At 38.4% G+C, this 24,107-nt stretch overlaps 1 protein-coding gene and 1 pseudogene across 4 annotated transcripts in view; both read left to right on the plus strand.

Moving 5' to 3' along the window:
- Positions 1-24,107, plus strand: part of ANO10 (anoctamin 10) — a 208,201-nt gene that overhangs the window by 152,175 nt on the left and 31,919 nt on the right. For 3 of the 4 annotated variants that reach the window (XM_012770397.3, XM_076006982.1, XM_076006985.1), the window contains exons 12-13: positions 4,473-4,589; positions 10,342-19,716. In XM_012770397.3, the coding sequence (XP_012625851.2) occupies positions 4,473-4,589; positions 10,342-10,662 (438 nt within the window). In that variant the 3' untranslated portion in view covers positions 10,663-19,716. Of the gene's footprint in view, positions 1-4,472; positions 4,590-10,341; positions 19,717-24,107 lie in introns of those variants that run through there. The other variant, XM_076006987.1, reaches the window with a different exon arrangement.
- LOC142875411 (uncharacterized) lies at positions 6,971-7,015 on the plus strand (annotated as a pseudogene).

Genomic DNA, 24,107 nt, shown 5'->3' on the forward strand with positions numbered 1-24,107 from the left:
AGACAGAAACTAGTCCCTCATACAGCCCCTGGAAAAGGTAGAACGGTGCACTTACATTCCACTTTCATTTTCCCTCCCAAGCAAGAAATCACAAGTCGGGTATTTTCTCCTAGTCGTGCCAAGTTGTGCTGGCTTGGGGGAAGAGTTATCACAGGTGAAATGCAGTGGCTTTTCTTACCCATTTCAGTACAGCTGTTCTTTCCTCTGAGCTTTAGTGGGAGTCTGGCATGACCTTGGGTTCTGCTTTGCTTCTCTCTTGAACCCAGCAGCCCCACATGAGGAGCTCTCCCAGCAGATCACTTGCTTCCTTTAAGGGCAGATCTCTCACTTTAGGGCAAGAGTAGAACCTCTAGCCACTTTGTTATAAGGTGGCACGAAAAGGGCTCCCATGGCCCCAGCTTTTCTGGAGATCATTCTTTAATGCATTTACTTTAATGCTGACACCCAGGTCTAATCTTTTCCTTTTGTGGAGTTAAATCTGACATTGGCCCCTCTCTGGGGCTTCTTTGGTAGGACCTGCATTTGTCTCAGGTGACTTGAGCTACACTTTTCACTTCATTGGTCCTGTCCTCAGAAGTTCTGGCAGTTTCTCTTGTTTTCCAGTCTTGTTCCTTTTAGAATATATATTTCTGTCATTTCAGGGTACTCTTGGGAGGTGGAAGAAGTAGATGTCCATGCTTGGTCTACCATCTTAAAATGACAATCACCGAGGTTGTTTTCTTAAGAGCCTAATTCTGTAATATTTTTTCAATCTCTGCTCCATTAGTCATTTTTGTTAATTGGCATTTGGTATGCTATTTGTCTGGTACTCAACAGAGGATACTTTTTTATAGAAGTTTTCTTTTGTTCATTTGTGGCTGGGCTCTGAATGGAAAGAGGTAACACTTCAGATACACCACCGTAGGAATCAAATTAGTTTTCCAGAATTCTAAGAATTCAACTCTAATTTGCATTTTCTGTTTCAGAAGAGACAGGGTTGGGGACACATCTCTACAAAACACAGCTGCTACTGCTGATCATATCACAAGTTTTCTAGTTTTTGCAGAATAAAATGGTTTTGCTCACTCTCTGTGCACCTGGCATGAGATTCCCAGGGTTTGACAGCCCTGCCATGACCAAAGGTGAGCTACGCTCTGAGAGCAGAGCAGGCAGTACTTTACTGCTGGCACCGGAAAACATTTAGCTTCTCTGAGTGCTAATTTTCTCTGGTCCTGTTCTTTTTCCCTTTCGCTAGTGAGACATCCTATAATCATTGCTTAAAGCATACTGTTGTGAGGAGCCAACTTCTTTGTATTTATTGGTTTAAAAATTCTGCCCATCTTCCCACCCTACCCCCCACTATTTCTTTTCTCCCTTACATTGTTTAGGATATAATTTTCCAAGTTTTAGTTTAAAAGAAAACTGTTGGTGAAGAATCACAATCATGGCCCATAAAATATCTTCACTTTTCATAGACAGGCTCCTTCTACCCAGCTCTTCATTATGAGTGTATTTTTCTTCAAATATAAGTAGGTTTCTATTTTATCTTAGGTTTTCTTTTATTTAAGTAAACAAATCAAAATGGCTGAATGCTTTTTATAATTTTTTTTTCTCAGATCTGTTAGCATAAAGCTGTTCTCAGCCTTAGAACAGAATTGCTATATGGAAAATATAAATAATATCCAAAAAATTGATCCTAAGAAATACAGTGCTATAAATGTTATTTAGATTGCCAGGCTAGACTACAGAAGCTTATTTAATCCATTATGATGCTCAACTTTAATTCTAGTTCCTGGATAGAAGAAGCCAGTAAGAAGCAGATGAGGATAAGGAAGGTCTGATGTACCCTTTTCTTACCATGGAGATAACATTGGTCCCTTTCTGCTTCTCTTTACCCCTCTTCCTTGAAAGTGGTCCTCTGCTGCTGAAGCTGCTTATGTCTCTGCTGTGGTGTCTTCCCACTCCACTCCCAAGTATTCAACTTTATTTTCCAAGGGATGGAGGACAGAGAGAAATAATTTGCTAGTACCAACTAATTAAATTAATTAACTAATATCTGTGAATGGTTGATGTTCCTGAACCTTCCCAGAGGTGTTTTCACTTTTTACAGGAGATATGTATTAAAGCAAATAAACTTGTAATCGGTGAAAGTTCTGGGAGTTTAGCAAAGTAGGAGAAAAACCAGTGTGACAGATTAGGGGAGGTTAGGAAGTAATGGACAAAGTCCACCATCTAAGCAGTCTGGCCCTGCATAAGTACTCTTTACATATTTGCAGTGTAAATGAATACAAAATGACTACTTTCCCCAGCTTCTTTTATTCTTGGTCTCCAGTTAAAAAAGTTCTCAGAGCTTCATTTTGTCTAATTTTGGTCTGTTTACTGGGCAGATGAGCAATTGTGACCAGATGGGCTTAAGAGCCTGGCAGGGCATATGTAATTTGTTTATTAAGTGAGGGATTCCTGTTTTCTTTTTTATGTAAAGTTTATACTTCTTTATATAAGTAACTCATAACCATTAAAGACTAAAGCTCAAGAGATCACCCATAGTGCCATCATCCAAAGAAAACCATTGTGCAGATGTTATATTTTAGGAAAATAAACTATAGAGAATTACTCATAAAATTACTCATGTTGCTATGTAAGTATTTAAACAATAAAATGGCCTTTTGTTTTGATTAATATTATCTAATATAAACTTTTTTAAATTCATGAGAGTTTTATGACCATTTCACATGGAAACCATAGCACCTAAGTCTGTGGTGGCCTTGCTAAGTCATCAGTAGCCAGTCCTGGTTCCCAAAGAGTTAACACACCTTCCAGATGTTTTGTTTTGTCTTTTAGTTTCTGCCAAGACTCTGAGGAAGAATAAAGGGGTACAGATTTATTAGGAGAGATGGAAAGGGGCCAGTGACTTGATCATGGTGGGGCTCTGGCAACTTATGGCCACACATTTTCTGAAAAGTGTGGAAGATTTGTTTTTATCCACTAATTTATTTCTTGTCTAACATTTCCACTGAAGCGATTGCCTTATATACAATTATATCTCAGTATTCTATTGGAATGAAATAATGGCACAGTATAGCCCTTTCTGAATTATTCACTTAATCTTTGGAGATTATATCCAGGTTCCTGTTAATTCAGTTAGTTTAGAATTTCAACATACGGTATCATCTGATCCGTGCTGTTTTCCTACTATAGACCCCTAATCAGTATCTTCCAGTGTTGTCTTTGATCACAGCATTCACATTTACATGAAGGCTGCCTGTCCCTGATCTACTCCAAGTCTCTTGTCAATACCAGGCACTGCCTGGCCTGCTCTGGGGTTCTGCTGATTTTCAAGTCTTCTGATTGAATTATTGCTTGCTCTGTCATCATGCTGATTTCCTTCACTATTTCATGCTTCTCCCAGGAGAAATCCATTTGTTATTTATCCATTGTCCTCCTTTTGAAAATATCACATTAAAGAATTCATTTAATTTTTTTCAACAGTCTTTTTCTGTTAATAATTCAATGCAGCATTTCTTAAAAACTGTTCCATCTCTTTCATTGATTTTTTTAATGCCTTTTAATTATTTCTTACCTTTAAAAACTCACAGCTTTTAATACTTAGTAGTTCATGCTGTCACCACAAGACAGCTTTATTCCTTTGGTTGTTCAGATTTCTGTGGGTGTTGATCCTGGGTCACAGGATGATGCTAGGTTTAGAGAAGCATCAGTAGGTTGAGGCTGTGCATCTAAAGAGCAGGATTAACAATAGAAGCAATACTGGCGGCTTAATTATAAATCTCATGCCATTATATCATGGAGAGCCTTGTTATGATGCTGGTGTGGAACGTAAATACATAGCCAACTTTTAAGTTTCCACCTTCTAGTGGATACACTCTATGTTTCTGTGAACCTTGCTACCTTACACGGAGTCAGCAGCATGAGGTTACAGTCATTCAGTTAATCAGCTTGATTAATTGAATTAATCATCAATTTACTGATGATCATGTTATGAGGGAAACTACATCAGACACTATCGAGGATGTAGAAGATTCAAGGTACCTTATGTTTGAGACACATGTGCGCTTCATACAACTCAACCCAAAGCTCAACACAGAAGGATGGTTTTGGGCAGAGAATGGAATAATTCTACAAATATTATACACTAAGATACATTGTTAATGCATAGTCAGAAAAAAATTCTGTAGAAGACTTTGGAATAAACTTTATTTTTCTATAAAACATTAAGAGTAGCATATGATATCAATGTATAGGAATAACTGATTTTAAAAGAATAAAGCAGAGTAACTCCATAATTATTGAATGGTCCACAGTGGGGTGGCCTAAATATAACTCATGGCCCAGTTGATCTTTGATACTTCACAGTCCAATAATTAGAAATTATCTAAGATTAATGAAAAGGATCTCATATTGCTTAGGTACCAATTTATTTCCTTGCACATGTGGTCTAATGTATCACATTGACATGTACTCTTCCTTGTTTTCAGCATGCGCTTCTGGCTTTAAAGTTTATACTGGCATTTGCTATACCTGATAAACCGCAGCATATCCAGGTGAAACTAGCCAGATTGGAATTTGAATCTCTGGAGGCACTCAAGCAGCAGGTAAGAGCAATTGTCCTGAAAAATGAATGTCTTTCTTTAGCAAATGATAGGAAACATAATTCAGAAGAATCACTGACAGCATTTCTTCAGCCTTGAAGTTACCAGTTTAAGTAAATAAAGATGACTCCAGTTTAGGATGGCATAACAAAACCAAAATCCTAACAATATGAGCAACAAATAGGTTTAGAGAACTAAACTAAGCAGACAAAAATATTTAAGCAATGTTAAATAAAGAACAGTTAGCAAAAGAACAAGATAGAGATTTCTAAGATCACTCTGGGGCAGCTCCCCACAGTTTCTAATTCTTCTCTCTGCAGCAACATTAAGTGAGGAGAAGTGAGTAAATAGAATTCTGAATAGTATCTTGCAGAGACAAACCATAATGAGTTTGGGTGGATAGAAACAGCAAAAATTGTCATGAAAGAGAAAATGCTCAGTAACTTCACATTCTACCAGAGACTTCCCCCCCCCCAAAAAAAAAGCCATGCTGGAATTCACCATTTTGGTGATTTTCTGCATGTAGGGGAAAGAAAGCAGAGAGACAGAAGATTCCTAGATGCCCAAAGCATCTCTCACTAGTTATCCCCAGTGTTACATAGGAAATTAAGCAACAACAAATCAATAAGGTAATATCATCTGAGGGGACAAGCTCTGGGTCCAGGACCTCTTGGACCCATACTGTCTCTTTGGCCTCTGAACCACTTTGCACAGGAATATTTCTTCTTGTGTTTGGAGAGTTGGGAGGAAAACAAATGTGGAGAGAACTCACCCAAGCTGTTCCTCTGATAGAAGCATGGGGGCCCAAGGATACTCCCCCTGACTAGGTGAAGTGACCCCAGAAGGACTTGTGATAAGAGTATGGAAAAGAGGGAGAGCCTGGGCCCATCAGCCAGAGCTGTGCTCATGTGCACGGTAGATGGGAAGACTAAGTTGCCCGTGTCTCCTGGCAGCAGGGCAAATTCACTTTTGGCAGGCGGGCTAGGCAGTATGTTTGTATAAAAAACAAAGGCCAGCATCGTGCTCACTAGTGAAACTCCAGAAGCTTCCCAGCATTGGCAAGAAACCCGTCATCACCATCGCTGTGGAGATGCTTACCAGCGCAATTGTATAAGGGCAAGAAATAAGTCCAAGTAGCCCGAAGAGGCAACTTGGAAAATTAGAGGATTATATACCTAAAAATCGTAAAATTAATTATTAAAAACAATAGGAAAATTTGGTAAGAAGGCGCAGAGTACAAAGTTTATATAAAATCACTTGTTTCCTTTCACAAGAAATAATAACCAGTTAGAAAATATTGAAGAAAAATTCACATTATGAAAGAAACCAAATATAAAACCATTTAGATGGTAACTTATGAAAACAATAAGGATATTATACATGAAGAATATTTTAAAAACTGGGATCAAAAGCTTCAATTTTGTGAAAGGGCAATGCCAATTCAAATATGTGGAAATGAACATTTGAAAATAGCAAGGAAACTTCTGAAAAAGAAGGAAAATGAAGCTAGCTCTGCCAGACATTAAAATATGTTCTGAATAATACAATAAATATAATAATTAAATACATTTTGAATAGGGAAGAAATAGACAGATCAGTGGAATAGAGCATAGAGTCCATAAATGGACCCAAATTAAACTGGGAATTTAGTTTATGGTAGAAGTGACATTTTATGTCAGTGGAAAAAGAGAAGGATTATTTGTTACAAGGTTTGCTCAGCTTCCATTGATGACAAACAGCTTTTTACTAAAATTATTATACTTTATTTTACTTCTTTCCTTTTGAATACCACCCTCACTCCATGCCACCAAATTCAGCCAGTTAAGAGATTTAAACGTGAAAAGTTAAAGCAGGTCAGGTGGGGTGGCTCACACCTGTAATCCTAGCACTCTGGGAAGCTGAGGCAGGAGGATTGCTTGAGGTCAGGAGTTCGAGACCAACCTGAGCAAGAGTGAGACCCTGTCTCTACAAAAAATAGCAACATTAGCTGGGTGTGGTGGCATGTGCTTATCGCCCTAGCTACTCGGGAGGCTGAGGCAAGAGGATCACTTGAGCTCAGGAGTTTGAGGTTGTAGTGAGCTATATTGATGCCACTGCACTCTTGTTGGGGCAACAGAGCAAGACTCTGTCCTCCCGCCCCCCCCAAAAAAAATCTCAACCATAAAAAGTCATTTAAAAAGCCTAAGTACATCTTCCAGTGGGAAATACCTTCCTAATCAGGACACACAGCCGCCAAATTATAAAATACTGTTAAAGTAAAGCACATGAACATTTAGAACTTTATATGACAAAAATAATCAAACTCAAAAGATAAATTGAATAAACTAGGAGAATATTTGCACATATGACAAAGGGTTAATATCTTTAATGCAAAAAAAGTTTCTAAGTGTTATAGCTCTTTAGAATTTTTCTAGAAGGTTACAGCTCTTTTAGAATTTGTTTAGACATTCTTTTATATATTATTGGCAGAGGTATAAACGGGTTCAACCTTTCTAGAATGCAGTTGAATAAAAATTTCAGTTACTCTGCAACACAAAACTCTTACTGCGATAATGATTTTATCTGCAGAGTGTACCAACATACAGTGATTGAAACATTTTTACTAGCAGAAATGTAGAGACAGCTAAATTCCTCAGTAGAAGACTGGTTAAATAAGTTACAGCATATCCGTATAGTAAAATTCTGTGAATCTGTTTTTGTTTTTAAAAAATTGTGCTGGTGTATATTTGTGTGCATTTGTGCACACTGCTTATTTTATAAAATGGAAAAAAGCAAGATATAGAACAATATGATCCACTTCTAGTCAAATCTTAAAGAAAAGAAGGAACGCAGTGAAGAGAAATGTATGAATGCTACAGGTGTATTTGTTTTTGTTAGCAGGGCTCATAGAAAACCCCAAACAGTAGTTACCTTCAAGGAGAGGGATTAAGATTTTCCTTTTCAGGTACAGTTTGTATTTTCTGACCATACGCATGTATTACTTTTTTTTTTTTTTTTTTTTTAAGGTTTTAGATTTTTTTTTTTTATTTCGGCATATTATGGGGGTATAGATTTTAAGGTTTCAATAAATGCCCATTTCCTCCCCGCCCCCCAAAAGTCTGAGTCTCCATCATGACCATCCCCCAGATGGTGCACATCTCACTCATTATGTATGTAAATACCCACCCCCTCCCCCCTCCCGCATGTATTACTTTTTTAAGGTAAACAGAAATTCTCTGGGAGGGGGGTGTTATTTGCCATTTGTTATTTGTATACCTTTCTGCACTTAAAACGTTAATGTCAGTAAATTAGGAATGAAGTCATTCCTTCTGTTGGTGGTGTGAATAATTTTTTAAACCTCTTATGCCTCTTTGGGACACATGTGGGCACATCCTCCACATACTCTTCCTCCTCCCTCCTCATTTTTTACAAACATTCATATACATTTTTTTAGATAAAAAATACAAACATCACGTGATATTTTTAGAGTAGAATTTATTTTCTCATAAAGTGTACTTTATAAAGTTTGAGGCTATAAATCAAATGTGAAACCAAGTTGCAATATGAGGCCAAATGGGATTTGTTTGTAAACTCCTCTGTAAACCTCTCAGGTGAGGTCAGAGTGACACCAAGACTAGAGGACAGACCTGCAGGCTGTTAATTTGACACCCCATTCAGTATTTTAAAGTACTTGCTCAGCTTCCATTGAAGAGGGGACCAAGACAACATGGGTGTGGGACAGAAACATGGAATGAATGGGAAGAGGGCTGGGCAGAACATAGCCCCTGCTAACAGCCACATTCCTCACACTATGCATGGAGCTGTGGGCACAGACACTTTTAAGGCCTTGATTTTTAGATGCTCAACTTACACATGTACTCTTTCCTAAACACAACTGCCCGAGGGTGCCCTGGTGTCCTACTGGTTTTCCACATTGCAGAAGAAAGGCACACCTCTTTTTCATCTTGAACTCTATCCTGTGCCTTGTTCCCAGGGTAAAAACCTCCCAGGTGGCAGAGTATCTTTTAAAACAGAGATGTCAGGGGCTAAGCTACATTTCATAAAGGCATACCAGTCTCCAACCCACAAAACCAAATCTGTCTCCTTAAGAGATGCATTTCTAAAATGTATCCAAAAATCTATATTCCATAATTATTTATTAAATATATATGTATATAATCTTTATCATTTATGCACCAGTGATACTTATAATGATCAATCAGTCCAGAAGAAAATTTTAAACACTTACAGAGAAACTTATGTCACAGGAAATTTTAAATGTTAATTTATGAGTATATTGTTGCAGCACAGTATGAGAGAGTTCTTTATAAAGACTTTCAAGCAAAAGAAATATACTTTATTAGGATAAAATTCTTTGGGAGAAGTAGAAAGAAAATATGACTTAAAGAAAAACAAAATTTGTAGTATTAATTGAGAGGATTCATGTATTTTTTTTAATGGTTGATAGTGGATATCACATCACTATGTTATTTAAAATTCCTTGGATAGCTTTAAAAGAATGACTTAATAATTTATTCTTAAGTGTCAGTAATTACCATATGCTATCAAATACATTTTTGCAACTAATTTATGATGAAAGATTTTAGATGTCAGTTTAAAATTGTGTGTGAGAGTATATAGCATCTAAAAATTTTAAGGAGTATTTAAGAAAAATTTTTTTAATGTACAGTGTTGTCTCTGGAAGAGTTTTGGTTAATCAGTTTTCTCTAATGGTTACATGTCTGGTGACATTTGATAGATCAGGCGAGGCTATTTTCTAGCTGGTGCACACACATCTTAACTGCTGGTCAAGGAGAGTCTTGCTTCATGTTAGGAAAGTGTTCTCACTTGGGATTTCATATTACCATGTATTTGTCTGAAAAGCACAGGGTTTTTATTGATGTTGGATATTATCAACATGTCTCATGTTACTAAATACATTTACCTAAAAGTCCCAATGCAGGGCTATTACATCTGGGAGTATCAAGGATATGAGTTTACTGTGGATATGGCCAAATGACCTCTCAAGTCCTCTCAGCTCTTAGATTCCCATATCTTCAGATACACTGTCCCTGACAGTGAGGCAAAGCCCTAATTCAAAATTTATTTACACTCATCTTCATTGAGAGGTGAAACACTGACCAAAATTCTCTCATACAGGTTGAGTATCCATTATCCAAAATGCTTGAGATCAGAAGTATTTCAGATTTCGGAGTTTTTCAGATTTTGGAACATTTGCATCATACTTACTGTTGAGCGTCCCTAATCTGAAAATCTGAAGGCAGAAATGCTCCAGTGAGCACAGTTTTTTGAGCATCACGCCAGTGTTCAAAAAGTTTTGGATTTCAGAGAATTTCAGATTTTTGGATTAGGGATGCTTAACCTGCATTACTTAAAAAGAAGAAAAAATCTAAAGGATTTTAAGTCTCTTTGGTGTTTTTTTCCTCCTGAGGACACAGATGTAATTCTGATTAACATCACCTTGCAAGAAAAGGTGATTTTTGTGCTGATTTTGCTGTTACCATTCTGGAGGGACAGAAGTGTGTCTCAGGTTTCCACTCAGTATAGTTATCAAATGCTGTCAAACAGGACATTCCTAGCTTGCTCTAAAGATGATATCTAAATTTACGATTGTGCAGCTTGCATGTTTGTGATCTATCAAGGGGGCAGGAGGCAATGACGAGTGTTGTCAGGATCTCTTGGGGCCTTGCAAACCCAAGAAAAGCGTTTCTCCCTTCCTGTATCCACTATACTTTTTTTTCCTTTTAATTATCAGTCTGAGAACAAAAGGTTCGGGGTAAAAATTGGGCAGAAGATACCACAGCAGCTGCCTCTTCATGCTGTCTCTCTCGCTGACCCACAACTTTGCTGCATGGCCGGCACTGCTGCATGGGCCACCCTTGTTTGTACTGCCATCAGGGAGAGACAGAGATTTTCATCGTATTTCCTGTTTAGTCTCACTGCCCAGGCAGTCCTAGAAGGTCCAGAAGGTCAACCACTTAGTGCTTTTCAAAGACTCATATTAACTGGCCGTGTCTTCAGTTTATTTGCCAAACTACTGCCATCTCTAGGATACGGAGTTTTTTCTTTAATCTGACATTTAACTGTCTGCTTTGTAACTAAGCTAGCCTCCACTAACTGGGCTCTTCCCACATACCAAAAGCAGAGGGAGCCTCTGCTACATCCCCTGGTTGGTTTCTGGGCTCAGATCAGAAATGGAGTTATTGAAAATATTTAATAATAAATCTCACTAATACCTGGCCTATCCTTGAACTCTCACTGTGAAGTAACCAGAAGTTGATAGTAAGCTTGTCAATGGAAATTATGATTACTTATGAATAAATATTATGCTTAATTTATATTTGAATTGCTACTTTCCGACTCAATTCCTATCTTATGGACAAAATATGATTGAGAAATTTAAGTCATCAGACAGTTCTTAAATGGGATTGTACATTTTAAATACAAAACTTTTGAAAAACACATGTCTAGACCTTGCACCCTAAAGATTCTAATTCCTTAAGTTGAAGGTGGGGCCCAGGAGCCTACACTTTAAAAGACTTCCTGTTCCTCCATACCTGCTTCCCCTCGTCCTCACACCCCAGTAGAGACGGATCCCAAGCATGGCCATGGGAGTTCCAAGAACAAGCAGGTTCTAGGACACCTCTGCCACTATGAATGAGTCTGGTGGCCTCTTTGCACCTCAGTTTTTCTTTTCTTTTTTTTTTTTTTTAAATAAAATGAAAGGCAGGATTCCATGGTCTATGGGAAGACCCAGAAATCTCCATTTTTAACCAGCCCTTAAAGTGATTCTGGGCCGGGCGCGGTGGCTCACGCCTGTAATCCTAGCTCTCTGGGAGGCCGAGGCGGGCGGATTGCTCGAGGTCAGGAGTTCGAAACAAGCTTGAGCAAGAGTGAGACCCTGTCTCTACTATAAATAGAAAGAAATTAATTGGCCAAATAATATATATAGAAAAAATTAGCCGGGCATGGTGGCGCATGCCTGTAGTCCCAGCCACTTGGGAGGCTGAGGCAGAAGGATCGCTTGAGCCCAGGAGTTTGAGGTTGCTGTGAGCTAGGCTGACGCCATGGCACTCACTCTAGCCTGGGCAACAAAGTGAGACTCTGTCTCAAAAAAAAAAAAAAAAAAAAAAAAAAAAAAAAAAAGTGATTCTGATGCAGGAGCCCTGGAGCCCATTTGGAGAAGTGCTCTGTGGGTTCAGTTTTTCCTCCCAGCTTGTGATAGGAGAGTGGTGGTGGAATGCTGGAATGAATGTGGGAAGGGAATGTACTGAAAACACAGCTTTTTTGGGTATCAAATAGGAAACTATGTGGTGTTTCTAAATATATAGGCAACTTAGATATACTTGAAGGTGAGAGGCAAACTGAGGAAAATAAAACAGTTTGCTTTGCAAAGGGCATTTTCAAATGATTAGGCTTCAGTTAGCTGAGACCTTTACGAATTCTAGACAGTAAATATCATCCTAGTGATGCCCTTTTATTTCCTTTCAAATTGATTCAACTCTCAGTCACTTTAAGATCCAATTAAAAATAGAAAGGATTCTTATCCAGGAACCTTTGATAACTCGATGGCCTGGAGCACAAGGACACAACATCCTCAGTGCAGCCACCACTTAATGGGCCTCTGGGCAGCCAGCCCTCCTGGGAGCCCAGAGCACACACAGAAGCCAGGGAGCAGACGGCTGCCTGGAGCCTTTGAGAAAGAAAGCAGCCTCAGGAATCAGCTAAGAGAACAAGATAAGCACTAACAGGACATTGCAACACTAATTATAGCCCTTGAGGGCCTCAAATCAGGTGTGGGACCCTCAACCTGACAGGCCACCTGGGCCTGTCCTCATCGCGTATTATCTTTGTTTTCTTGAGTTAAGTATATTTAAACCATTTCCCCCCAACATTTCCTAAGAGCTTCTGAACCTTTCTGTCCCTACATCTGTGCTCCCAAGTTGTAGTAAAAATGTAAATATTTTTAATGGAAACTAAACTTTTGCCGCATAGAATGAGGATGCTAAACTATTTGATTGTTGAATATGTAATCACTTTTTGATCTGCCAACATGTGGTTCACGCTTGAAACCTGACTCCAGAGGGAAGAGGGGGAAAGGCAACACATGTAACCTAAACATCTGTACCCCCATAATATGCTGAAATAAAAAAATAAAAAATAACAACATGTAGTCAAGAATGAAATGTTGAATCCAAATAAAGAATTGGTCTCTGTCGAAGCCAGTGGCTAGCAGTGGCAGAGCCATAGTGCTCGGGGAAGGGATGGTCCATTTCCCAGGGCCCCAAGTCAGGTCCAGGTCCAGTAATTCTGAGATAAAGGCACCAAAGTTTATGGTGCTTTGAGCATTTGGGTGGCCCATCTGAGCTGGCCCCTCCCTCCCTTGCCGAGTCAGACAGTTTATCTCGCAGCCCTGTGCAGTAAGTGACTTGACCTTCTTTTGTCAGTCTCCCCAGCACTCAAATGGGGCCAAGAAAAATGGTACTGACTGGTGCAAGGTTGAGGTGAGACTAGAATGAGGCAATATGGCAAGACACAGCATGAAGTGGGGCAGTGGGTGGCATGAGGATGGTGAGGGAGAAGGAGGACCACCATATACCTTATGAGGTCACTGGGTGAAGCCAGCAAGGGACAGTAGGTTAAAAAAAATGGTACCCTAATACCAGATTTGCATGGTGAGTTGGGATTCCATCTTTGCAGCAGTCCCACCTGTTTTCATGGCCTAACACAGCTGGCCGTAATAACCATAAGGGGAGTAACAGCAGGCATGTAGCGGATGGGAATGTAAGCCAGGCACTGCGCTAAACTTTCCACATGTGCCAGTGAACAGTTCTTCAGAACAGTTCTCGGGAGTAGAGTCTTAGCCATTTGCAGGTGATTTTTCACACAGTAGATTTCTCTCCAGTTGATAATAATCTTCTTCAAAGGTGGTTGATGCATTCACAGACATTAGCTCCCATGCACCTCTTTAGCCTCCTCTCCTATAGTTCTTTGTCTTACTTTTAGGTCTAGAGGACTGCTGAGCACCCCTGCTGTTTTGTGACTCTGCTCACCTGCACACCTCCCTCTGTGGTCAGCTTCACAGACCCCACCTCCTGAGGAAAGCCTTCCCCTCCTTGTGTGACATAGGGCCTAGTGCCCATTTCTGCACATTCACCCTGCTGTAGTTGGTTCTGCTTCGGCTTCCCTGTAAACACCCTATATAAATTGCTACTTGTCCAATTGTTTCCAAAGCAAAATTTCCCCAAGGGTCAGGCAATGCCTCACCCCAAGTCCCCTCACCCACAGGCCTGGTGCCCAGCAGACTCTAAATAAATCTATGCTTAATCAAACTGAGTTTGTTGACTCATACATAGTTCAGAAGCCAATATATTAAATAAATGGCAAATGATGTCCTTGGACAAAAAAAGAAGAGTCTTAAAATAGATACTTGACAAAAATGGAAACAAGCTCATATGCCTTTCTGGGATCACTGGGGAAGAGAACACATTCTGAGAAATTACATGTAAGCACTTTACAAGGACCCCAAAGCTAGCCTCAGTAAAGTTCCAATCCTATTTTTTTTCTTAAAACTGACTGTGGCTGATATTGGTAACAAGGGTAACTCCCTAAGACTATAAAATAGACCCAGGTCAAGCCAGATAGAATTCTAAACAGTTTGTACTTTGTACTTGTTAGCTAGAAAACTAGCTAACAAATCCAGGCTCTAGAACAGCCATTCTCTTACCACTGATTGGTAGACCACACCTGCGCCCCATCCCTGTATTTTCTTTTCTTGCTAGAGAAAAATTCTTTAAAGTGCATGGAGGCATCCAGATAGTACAAGAAGACTACAGCTTTTGTGATCATTTTTATCTTCCTCAGTAAACAATCTATGTAAATTGCTATTTATCTCATTGTTTTTCAAAGCAAAATTTAAAATTTATGTATTTTAATTTCTCTCCCCCAATATAAGAAACATGGCCAAAGGAGAACCAGATTTATTCTTACTTGTGGAAACTACTAAATAGGCCATGAAATGGAATAAAATTTAGCATTTTTCTAGTCACTATGTTGGCAGATGTGAAGATAGGAGGGTCTGGGGCACAGGTCCACTCCCCAGAGAAAGGCCTCGGCCACCGGGCAGTAGATGTGATGCCCGTGGGCTCTGGACCATGTTCACGTGTCATTAAAATGTATCTGCACTTGTAAAGAAAAAGTCACCCCATAATAAATTATTTTAGAGATTTCAGAATGTTTACAACTGTATATTTAAAAACAAATAGACATATATTTTTTTAAGTTGAAGAACTTTAAGAGTTCCAATCTCAGATTCTGTATTAGATCAATAATTACATTGCCTGGAGGACTGACACGTGAGAGTAGCGCTTCCTTTTGCAGGTCATTGCCTGGGATTGACTGTTCTGTATCCATTTATTTACTTTCCACTAAATGTTCTAGGATATTAAAAGATTACATTGTTAATGAAAAGAGTTATGAGGATGGATGGTGGTGATAGTTATATTTATTACCACTGAACTGGACACTGAAAAATGGCCTAAGATGGTAAATTTTGTTACATGTATTTTACCACAATAAAAAAAAATAATAAAAATTTTAAAAAACATTATACCATTGACACATCAAGTTTAAAGATTTTTATCTGTGGCTACTAGACTAGAAGCTTTTGGGGAACAGGATTACTGTTTGGATTTTATGTTTGTTGAGTGAGTCTTTAAGTGAATATTATTAAAGTTAAAGCCCATCCCTTTGCGTGTTTTTCTACTGAATGCTAGTCCCGTGACTTTGAAATTACCCTGTATGTGTTATTTTTCATATTAGATTCAGGAAACCATTATTCAATACTTACAATGTGTAGGAAACCACACTTTTTTAAAACCTTTTGTTTTTAATTACTAGTAAATTGCTAAAATAGGAAACCTTTTATTTAACATAATAAACAGTATTGTTTTTCCATTGCTTTCCAGTGCTACTAGATCTTGCGAATATGATTGCATATCTTACCATGCAGTGAATGTAGACCAGAGAGATTGGGCTGAAAATACAGTGATTGATAGATGAGGAAATTTAGACTTTTAAAGTAAATCCCTAAGAACAGCACATTTGGTGGTTTGTCTCTTTCTCCTAAGAATAGAATGTAGAAAACAAGAAATGTTTGGATTTAAGAACACTTTGAAACACCATAAATTAATAGAAAATAATCACTTCACACTAAGAATGGTTTTGAGAACATAAATAGTAATATTACAGTGAATCCATATATAAGTCAAAATGAAAATACAGATACTAAAATTCAGCAACAAACATTGAGTATATTCTATGATCAAAGCACAAAAATATAACATATCAAAAATTCCCTGTATTATATAATTCTCAAATGTTAGAGTTGAAAAATTCTATAGAAATGATCTTGTCCCAAACCCTGATTTTATAGATTAAAAATGAGCCTCTAACTGTGGTTGTCAGCTTCCAAGGTGGTCTCTAGTGATCCCTGCCTCCAAGTATTTATACCCCTGTGGAGTCCCCTCCCACCGTGTGTCTTGGCTGGTGTGTGTGACCAGTAGAGAGAATACTGCAGAAATGATATTTTTCTCTTCTGAGGCTAGGTCATAAAAAACATGATGCCTTCTGCCTTCTTATCCCTCTTGAATCACTTGCTCTTGGGAAGCTAGCTGCCATGTTGTAAAGACGCTCAAGCAGCCAGTGGAGAGCCCCACAGGACTAGGAACATGACCTATTGCCAACAGCCATGTGAGCAAACGATCTTAGAAGCAGATTCTATGAGCCAGGAGATAGCAAACCTTTTCTATAAAGGGCCAAATAGTAAATATTTTAGGCATGTCAGCCATACAGTGTCTATCACACCTACTCAATTCTGACATTGTAGTACAATAACAGCTGTAGATTTTATATATATATATAAAAGAGAGTGGCTTTGTTCCAATAAAACTTTATTTACAAAAACAGGCTGTGAGCCACATTTAGCCTATGGATGGTAAATTGCCATTCCCTCCTTTAGCCTTGGTTAAGTCTTCAGATGACTACAGCTCGTGCCTTCATCCTGACTACAGCTTCGTTAGAGGCTCCAAGCCAGAGCCACCAGCTGCTTCCAAATTCCTGACCCATGGAAAGTGTGAGATAATAAATGCTTGCCATCTTAAGCTACTAAATTTTGGGGTAATTTGTTATATAGTAATAGATAACTAATGCCTCAGTAATCCAAGAATGGAGGCTGTGTGAGAAATGAACCAAGTTTGGCTGTGAGTGATGTTGAAGCTAGGTGATGGTCCATGGAGGTTCATTATCCTCTCTACTTCTGCATAATGAGAAGTTAAAAGAAAAAAAGGAAAAGAAGGATAAGTGGTTTGTCTAAAATCAGACAATCAGTAAATCACAAAGTCTTTGTCTCTTAAGCCCTGTGTTCTCTTGGGTACCTCTCCCTCCTAGTAAGAGCCCATATTTAGCCATTTGGTTAAATTTTCCCCCAAATTCTTTACCTCCTTAGTATCTCCAAGTTAACATCCAAGATAATTCTTTGGATTTTGGTATCATTGCTGTTGTTGAACCATCCTTGAGGCCTCTTTATATTATAGACTCTAAAACTATCCCTGAGAGACGGAGCCTTCTTCAGACATCTACAAAGTTTTACCTCAGTGTGACCTGGAACATACTAATACTGGAAATTTACATTCATATGTAACTTTGCTGGTGACAGAGCACTAGCAATCCATTATCTTAATTAATCCTCACACAGGCTATAAGGATAGAACTGTCAGATCTCACTACAGCATTTTATTTTTGACTTTCAATAAAATAAATGCACTATGTGAAAATGCCTAGCACAGTGCTTGGCACATAGTAGGTTCTACATAAATCAGTGAGTTTACCTTCATTTTAAAATCCATTTGAAATTGGAAATGATCCTAGAAGGGTTTTAATTGGCATTATAAATAAATTCTTGAGTTGATTGTTAGGTACGCAAAATGGATGTTTGAAATAACTTGGTTTTTGGTTGTACCTACCTCCCCAGAGTGGTTGATTAATGACAGTAATCTGAATTTGGTTGGATCAAGAGGGTGATTCTGGATTATTCTAATCCTGTGGTTTTTTTAGGATAACGAGGAAATAAGATTTAGTATTGAATTTTGACAGTGTCATGCATTCAGGACTTTTAACCAGATGTCCCTGGTATGTCACTTAAAAATGAGATAAAATTATATGAACAAGGCCTCACAAGAAAGTGGTGGGAGAGCAAAAAGCAGAATACCAGAACACTAAATGCCATTGGATTATGAAATTCAATTCACAAACATCATTTCCTCTCCTTTTTCCCTTCAAAAGTCTGTTTAATGTTGTATTTTCCTACTCTAAAAATGTAGTTGGAACAAGTAAAATTTTTCCCCCATAAATTTCTGAGTTTTCATTTTTTATTTTTGGTGGCTAGCCTTTTAGATAGAGTTTACAAGGCAGTTATTATTTGCCTGGTAACTTATCAGGACTGCAATTTTAAATTCTTAATCTCCCCCCAAATCAATTTGAAAAAAAAATCTCTTACCAGTTTTTATCAGTAAAATAAATGGATCTTAGTATTCTACCCAGTTCTTCATCCAGGTTGCTTTAAGCAGTGTTTATATGGGTAGATTTGCAGACTCTTTTGTTTGAATTGTCCTAAAAAAAAATGATAGGCATATTTTTAATTTGCAAGTCTGGTTTTAGTCACAGGCACAAGAGAAAATGAACTGCCAAATGTCTGGAAAATATAGCTTCAACCCCTTTTACTTTCACATGTGACTAAATATTGTTTTGATTAGAAACAGAATATATCTAGGTTGTTTTTTTTTGTTTTTTTTTTGTTTTTTTTACTTCTTGGACTCATGAATTCACTTTTTTTAATGTGTGTTATGGAAAACCATTTCCAAAAACATCAATCTAGGTTATTTAAACCATCCATGATAACTGTCCACAAATCATTTCTGTGAAAATGATGTGTATGATTTAACAATTGCAATAAAAGAATCTTGCTAAGGAATTGTCATTTTTATTCGGTCTGTACCAAAACATTGGCCTTAAATGAAGCATTTTGATTAGCTGAGGACATAATCAAAATACACCAAGAGCAGGGTAGTGGTTTGCATGCCTTGGTGTTAATTAAATGTCTGTTGGAGTCAGGTATATTTGTCTTCAGAATGCGAGCTTTTGCCATTACTAAGTAACTCTGGGCAAGTTTCCAAACATCTCTGGGTCTCAGTTTCTTCCTCTGTAAAATGGGTATAAAGATAAGAACAACCACACAGAATGAGCAAATATAGTCAAGCCCAGGTCAGTGACTCTAAGTCTATGGCTTTTCCCACCATATCACTATCTGGAAGATGCAGAGTGAACAGTGCAGATGGATCTTAATAACACAGAATTCTTGATTAAGTGTTAATGAAGAACTTCTTGATCATTAGGGGATAAAATACTTCCATCCTGCTAGATGGGCTGTTTTAATATTCCAGCCTTAGAGATCTTCCGGAGGAGAAGCCCCTACCTACTTTAGAGATTACCTGCTTTCTGGCAAAAAGCAGTCTCAGATCCCTTCCAACCCTATAATTCCTTTAAAATATTTGCTATTGAGCTATATTTTAACCCCAAACAGGTTATGTTGAAATGCTAATTAACCAAAATTAATTTGGATTTCAAATGAATTTCTGGAAACGAAGAGTGGTATAAAGTCACACTGGGAAGTGGCCTTCCTTCAGAAATTACTAGGAAGCTCTTATTGAACAGCTCTTTTTGGGCTCAAGCTTGAAAGAGTAAGTTTGCTCTTTTGGTAGCAGAATTCCCAGAGTCCTTGATCTGAAATAAATTAGAGCATGGAGTGTCCAAAAGAATAATGATATTAGTTTAACAGGATAGAATTGAGCTCCAAGTATAGTATGCTATATAATCTTACATGTATATCAATCACTATTAATTTTTTTGCTCCTTTCTGCCCATTTTCATCACTTCTTTTTTCTGTTTTTCAAGAAAGGGCAAAGGGCTAACTAAGTGGACAGAGCAGCCATTCTTTGCATCTGATGTTATCTGAATGCCCTTCTTTTAACTTTCTTTTCTATTTTTTTTTTTTTTTTGTATTTGTGCTATATTTACAGGATCCTCTTTTCTTTCTTTCTTTCTTTTTTTTTTTTTTTTTTTGCTTCATTTTCTTTTAGTAAATTATCCTGCCTTTTTTTTTTTTTTTTTTTTTTTTTGGTCTGTTTATGTTTTCAGATACTGATACATCCCTTTTTCATTCTGTTGGTTCTCTTCTAATTTTCAGAGGTCTTGGTCTCAAACCTTTCCCTGGAATGGTCTCAGGCCCTGTGGTCTCTGCTGTCAGCCAGAGTTCCTGCCTGGGAGGTTGTGTGTAGAGGATGATTTCTCTCATAAAGGGTCCCTCTTCATGGTCTGGGGTGGGGTTCAGAGCCCTCGGAGGTCCTCAGTGGAGCTGACCCTGGTGAGGCCTGAGAGATATGTAGGCTAGTTTCCTGGTATAGCCGGCAGGGCAAGGTGAAGACAAAGATGGATCTAATGCAGATCCTGCCATTAGGGATTTAGCCCTGCAGCCAATTTAAGTCATTCACTGTTTTCTGAAGAAAATGGTCTGCCTCTGTTGATGATCATAAACTAATTCACTTTTAAATGCCATACTAGATGGCAAACAAGGAGCCTATCTTACAGTGAACTAGAGCCAAAAAGTAAATGCAGCCTGAGGGGGAGAGAGCTTCTGTCTGTCCTCTCCTGGCCTCTTCCATAGACTTAGGCAGACAGAAGTGTAATAAAAAGTAAAGTGAGAAGAAACAGGAAGCAGAGAGTGAAGCATGTGAGCTCTGAGTAGTGGAAGCTGCCTCCTGCTACATAGGGTTGTTTTATCTCCAAGTATGGGCTCTTATATTGCTTTACCATAGTAAAGATTTTGTTTGCAATTACAGTGCACATACCTTCCATTGTTTGAACAAGGCAAGAAATTTGTCATTTGTATGGCTTCTTTCATTTGATCAGAAAAAGAATACTCTAACAATGAATGAGAAGTGTTGTCAAAAGGATTAGGCAGCCCTCGCCATGGAGACGGGCAGTTGACTCAGAAGTGCTAGATGCACTGTAGAATGGGAACAGCTTCGCAGGGTTGGGAGAGTAAGTGCACAGACAGTGCAGAGCAGCTGGTCCAGCGCCTGGCTCCTGACAGTGTGCTCAGCCACTGTCAGCAGCCCTTATCTGTGTGGTGGGAAGCCATGAGTCTTGGCAATTATCTCTAGTCCTCTCCTTTTCCACATTCTCCTAAAATTCTACATCAGCATTCCTGATCCGCCGTAGTTCTAAAGCTCTGTGTCACTGCCTGCTCCTTAGGCTCCCTCAGACTCCTTTCAAGCCATGTGTACTTGGTTAGAGGGTGGTTAAGTGGTACCAAGCTGGAATTGTTGTGATGGGGCAGAATGGGTTTAATTCTCATGCAAGTTTGGTTACGGCCTGGTGGTTTTCCATCTCTAGCTTCAGGAATTAGAGCCATCAAATGTCAGCTTATGACAGCCCAGCTACCCCTATTATTTGGATTTAGTTTTAAAATACATACATAAAATATATTAAAAAAAAAAAACTTACCCTCTGTGATACTTAGGTCTTATACTGTCCACAGACACAGGGAGCTCACATCAGATGACTTAAGTGTACAGAGAAAAAACTCCATGCTTGCGAGTTAATTATATCCTAACACAGAGGCAATCTCAGGAAGAAATAGTTGGTTAGCACACAGCTAATCCCCTTGAAACTAATTTTTCTGTGAAACAGTAACTCTAAAATGCAGTGTTCTGGATCCCTAAAGTACAGGCTGAGGCATTTTCAAATGGTCCTCCATTAGACTTGAAGCCATCTGCTTGTTTGTAACCAAAGTATAAATTTTCTACTGTTCTAAGCACCGTGACGATGGTATCACTCCAGAGAGAAGCAGCACCACGGGAGCCCTGTGGAAGGGCTCCTGCCAGCCCTGCTCTGAGAGGCACTTCAGCTTCATTTCCATTGATTTGATTAAGGACAGAGAACCAAAGAAAAATACAGTGTCTACTCAGAGTTGAGCTCCACTCTCCTAATATTCAGTTGAGCTTCCAAAGGGTTAAATCTCATTCAATCTGCTTACATGGAGTACCCGTTTGCATTATGGCTCTCAAAGAGTAATTAGCCCTCAGCTGTAAGACAGTTGTCAAAATCAATATGATCTGCTTTTGAAGGGCCATAAATAAAATGGAGAGGCAAGTTTCTCTTACAGGAAAATTACTGACCGTAAGTGTGGTATTAAGTATGGTACCAGAGTGGGCTGTGCCTCTCTTTGATTCTTAGTGTTGCTTCCAGTAAATTCTAGATTAACATCTTAGTCACACTTTTTTTATGCATGTTCGATTTTCCACAGCCAGTTCCCCACAGAGTCACTACATTTATGTATACTAGTGAATCAAAATACTTGTTAGCTAAGGCTATTGATATAATTGTCGCGGTAATAATTTGGTTTCGATACATGCAAAAAAGTGTACCTATACCAAGAATGTACTGAAGGACCTCATCACATTGCTGTTACGGAACCGGTGAAAAAGGAGTTAATTTCTGTTGCCATGTTGCCAGAACTGCAGTCATTTATTCAAGAGTTGTCAAAGACCTGGCACAGTGGCTCATGTCTGTAATCCCAGCACTTTGAGAGGCCCAGGAGGGAGGATCACGTGAGGCCAGGAATTTGAGACAAGCCTAAGCAACATAGTGAGACCCTGCCTCTACAAAAAAATAGAAAAATCATCTGAGTATGGTGGCATGCGCCTGTAGTCCCAGATACTCGGTAGGCTGAGGCAAGAGGATCCCTTGAACCCAAGAGTTTGAGGTTGCAGTGAGCTGATACCACTGCACTCTAGCCCAGGCAACAAGAGTGAGACCCTGTCTCAAAAACAAGCAGAGAAAAGTTTTACTTTCAACCACTTAGAGTCATATTCTCCACTTGGAAACATTCACAGAAAACATCTTCGTAAATACAGTGCTGTTGTACTCAAAGTACATTTTCTTATGCAGCTAAACGCAGTGAACGGGCATGGGTTTTCTGAGTGTTCAGTTAGATACCCTGAGGCTAAGTTACAGTGGGCTTGGTAATGTTAACTTCTTGCTAGTTATATAAATTGTACCCTAGTTGAAGAGGCATATTCGTGTTTTCCTATGGTTTTTAAGAGCACATCAAAATAGTTTACTATGCTGTGGGCTTGGAGTGTCTTTTTTATTTTTAAAGAAAATATAAAGGCAGAAGACTCATAATATTGCAGTCATAAAAGCTTCCATTACAATCTTGATAATAAAATTCAAATAGTATTGTCCTGCAGAATCAGATATGGAGCCATCAAGAAAATTTTAGTATTTGAAAACAAATTCTTTAAATTACAGTAATAGGACATATTTAAAAATCACATAAAGGAAAAATCTTTTTGCAAAATGTTAGTAAAATACAGTTAAAAAAACAAACTTGTACAACTTCCTTGTTCCCTTGTTTTACCTTTCTGTTGTTTTATGTTAAATATGGTAGATTTTGCAAGAAAAAGTTAATATCACAAAATATAAATACATGTTATCATTCATTTTCCAAAGTGATTGGCATGGTATTCCACTGTGGTGGGTAGTAACAATCCCAACCTCTCATTTAACAAAATTAAGAGTTCAAATCACTCTCCTCTTCCTCCATACAATTTCCTTCTTAAAGGATGGATCTTCAGGAATAATAATGCTGAAAAAAGAAAGAATATTCAAATGTGATGTAAAAAGTTGTAAAAAAGTCAAATCCCCTGAAACACTTGAGTAGACACTTAGCTTTTTTTTTTTTTTAGCATATTATGGGGTACAAGTGTTAAGGTTACGTATATTGCCCATGGCCCCCTCCCCCCGACACTTAGCTTTGATAGGTAGTGCTTTTCTTAACCCAGTATTTTGTTAACACAAAATTAACCCCAGGAGTGAGGTATCAATGAGATTAGATGTGTTGGTTGGTTTTTAACTTATAATTTAATCATGTAATATGCATATGCTTTTGAATGCTTGTTTTAATTTTATTTCATCACTGGTTGTAATTGTTCTTTTATTGTGTATTAAAATTAACTAGTAAAATTCATTGTATGTTAATTATAAGTAACATGAATTGTGTTTTATATCTAGAGAGAAACTAGATTCTGAAAGACATATACCCCTGGCCACAGAGGAATTACAATAAGAATAGTACTTCTTTCTTTCCCTAAAGGCACAGCTTCAAGGACTCTTTTATTTACATCCCTGTCCCAAGGATGCTGGATATTGATTGGGCGGTGGTGGTGGTGGTGGTGGTGGTGGTGGTGGTGGTGGTGGTGGTGGTGGTGGTGGTGGTGGTGGTGGTGTGTGTGTTTACACCAACTTCAGGTACTTTTGAACAGTTCATGGTTAAGGCAGCTTGAAAGCAAGAAAAGATTGGTGTTGAACAGATACTGTGACCAGTCAGAAGATAACTAGTGC

This window comes from Microcebus murinus, chromosome 1 (genome assembly GCF_040939455.1).
Source record: "Microcebus murinus isolate Inina chromosome 1, M.murinus_Inina_mat1.0, whole genome shotgun sequence".
NCBI lineage: Eukaryota > Metazoa > Chordata > Mammalia > Primates > Cheirogaleidae > Microcebus > Microcebus murinus.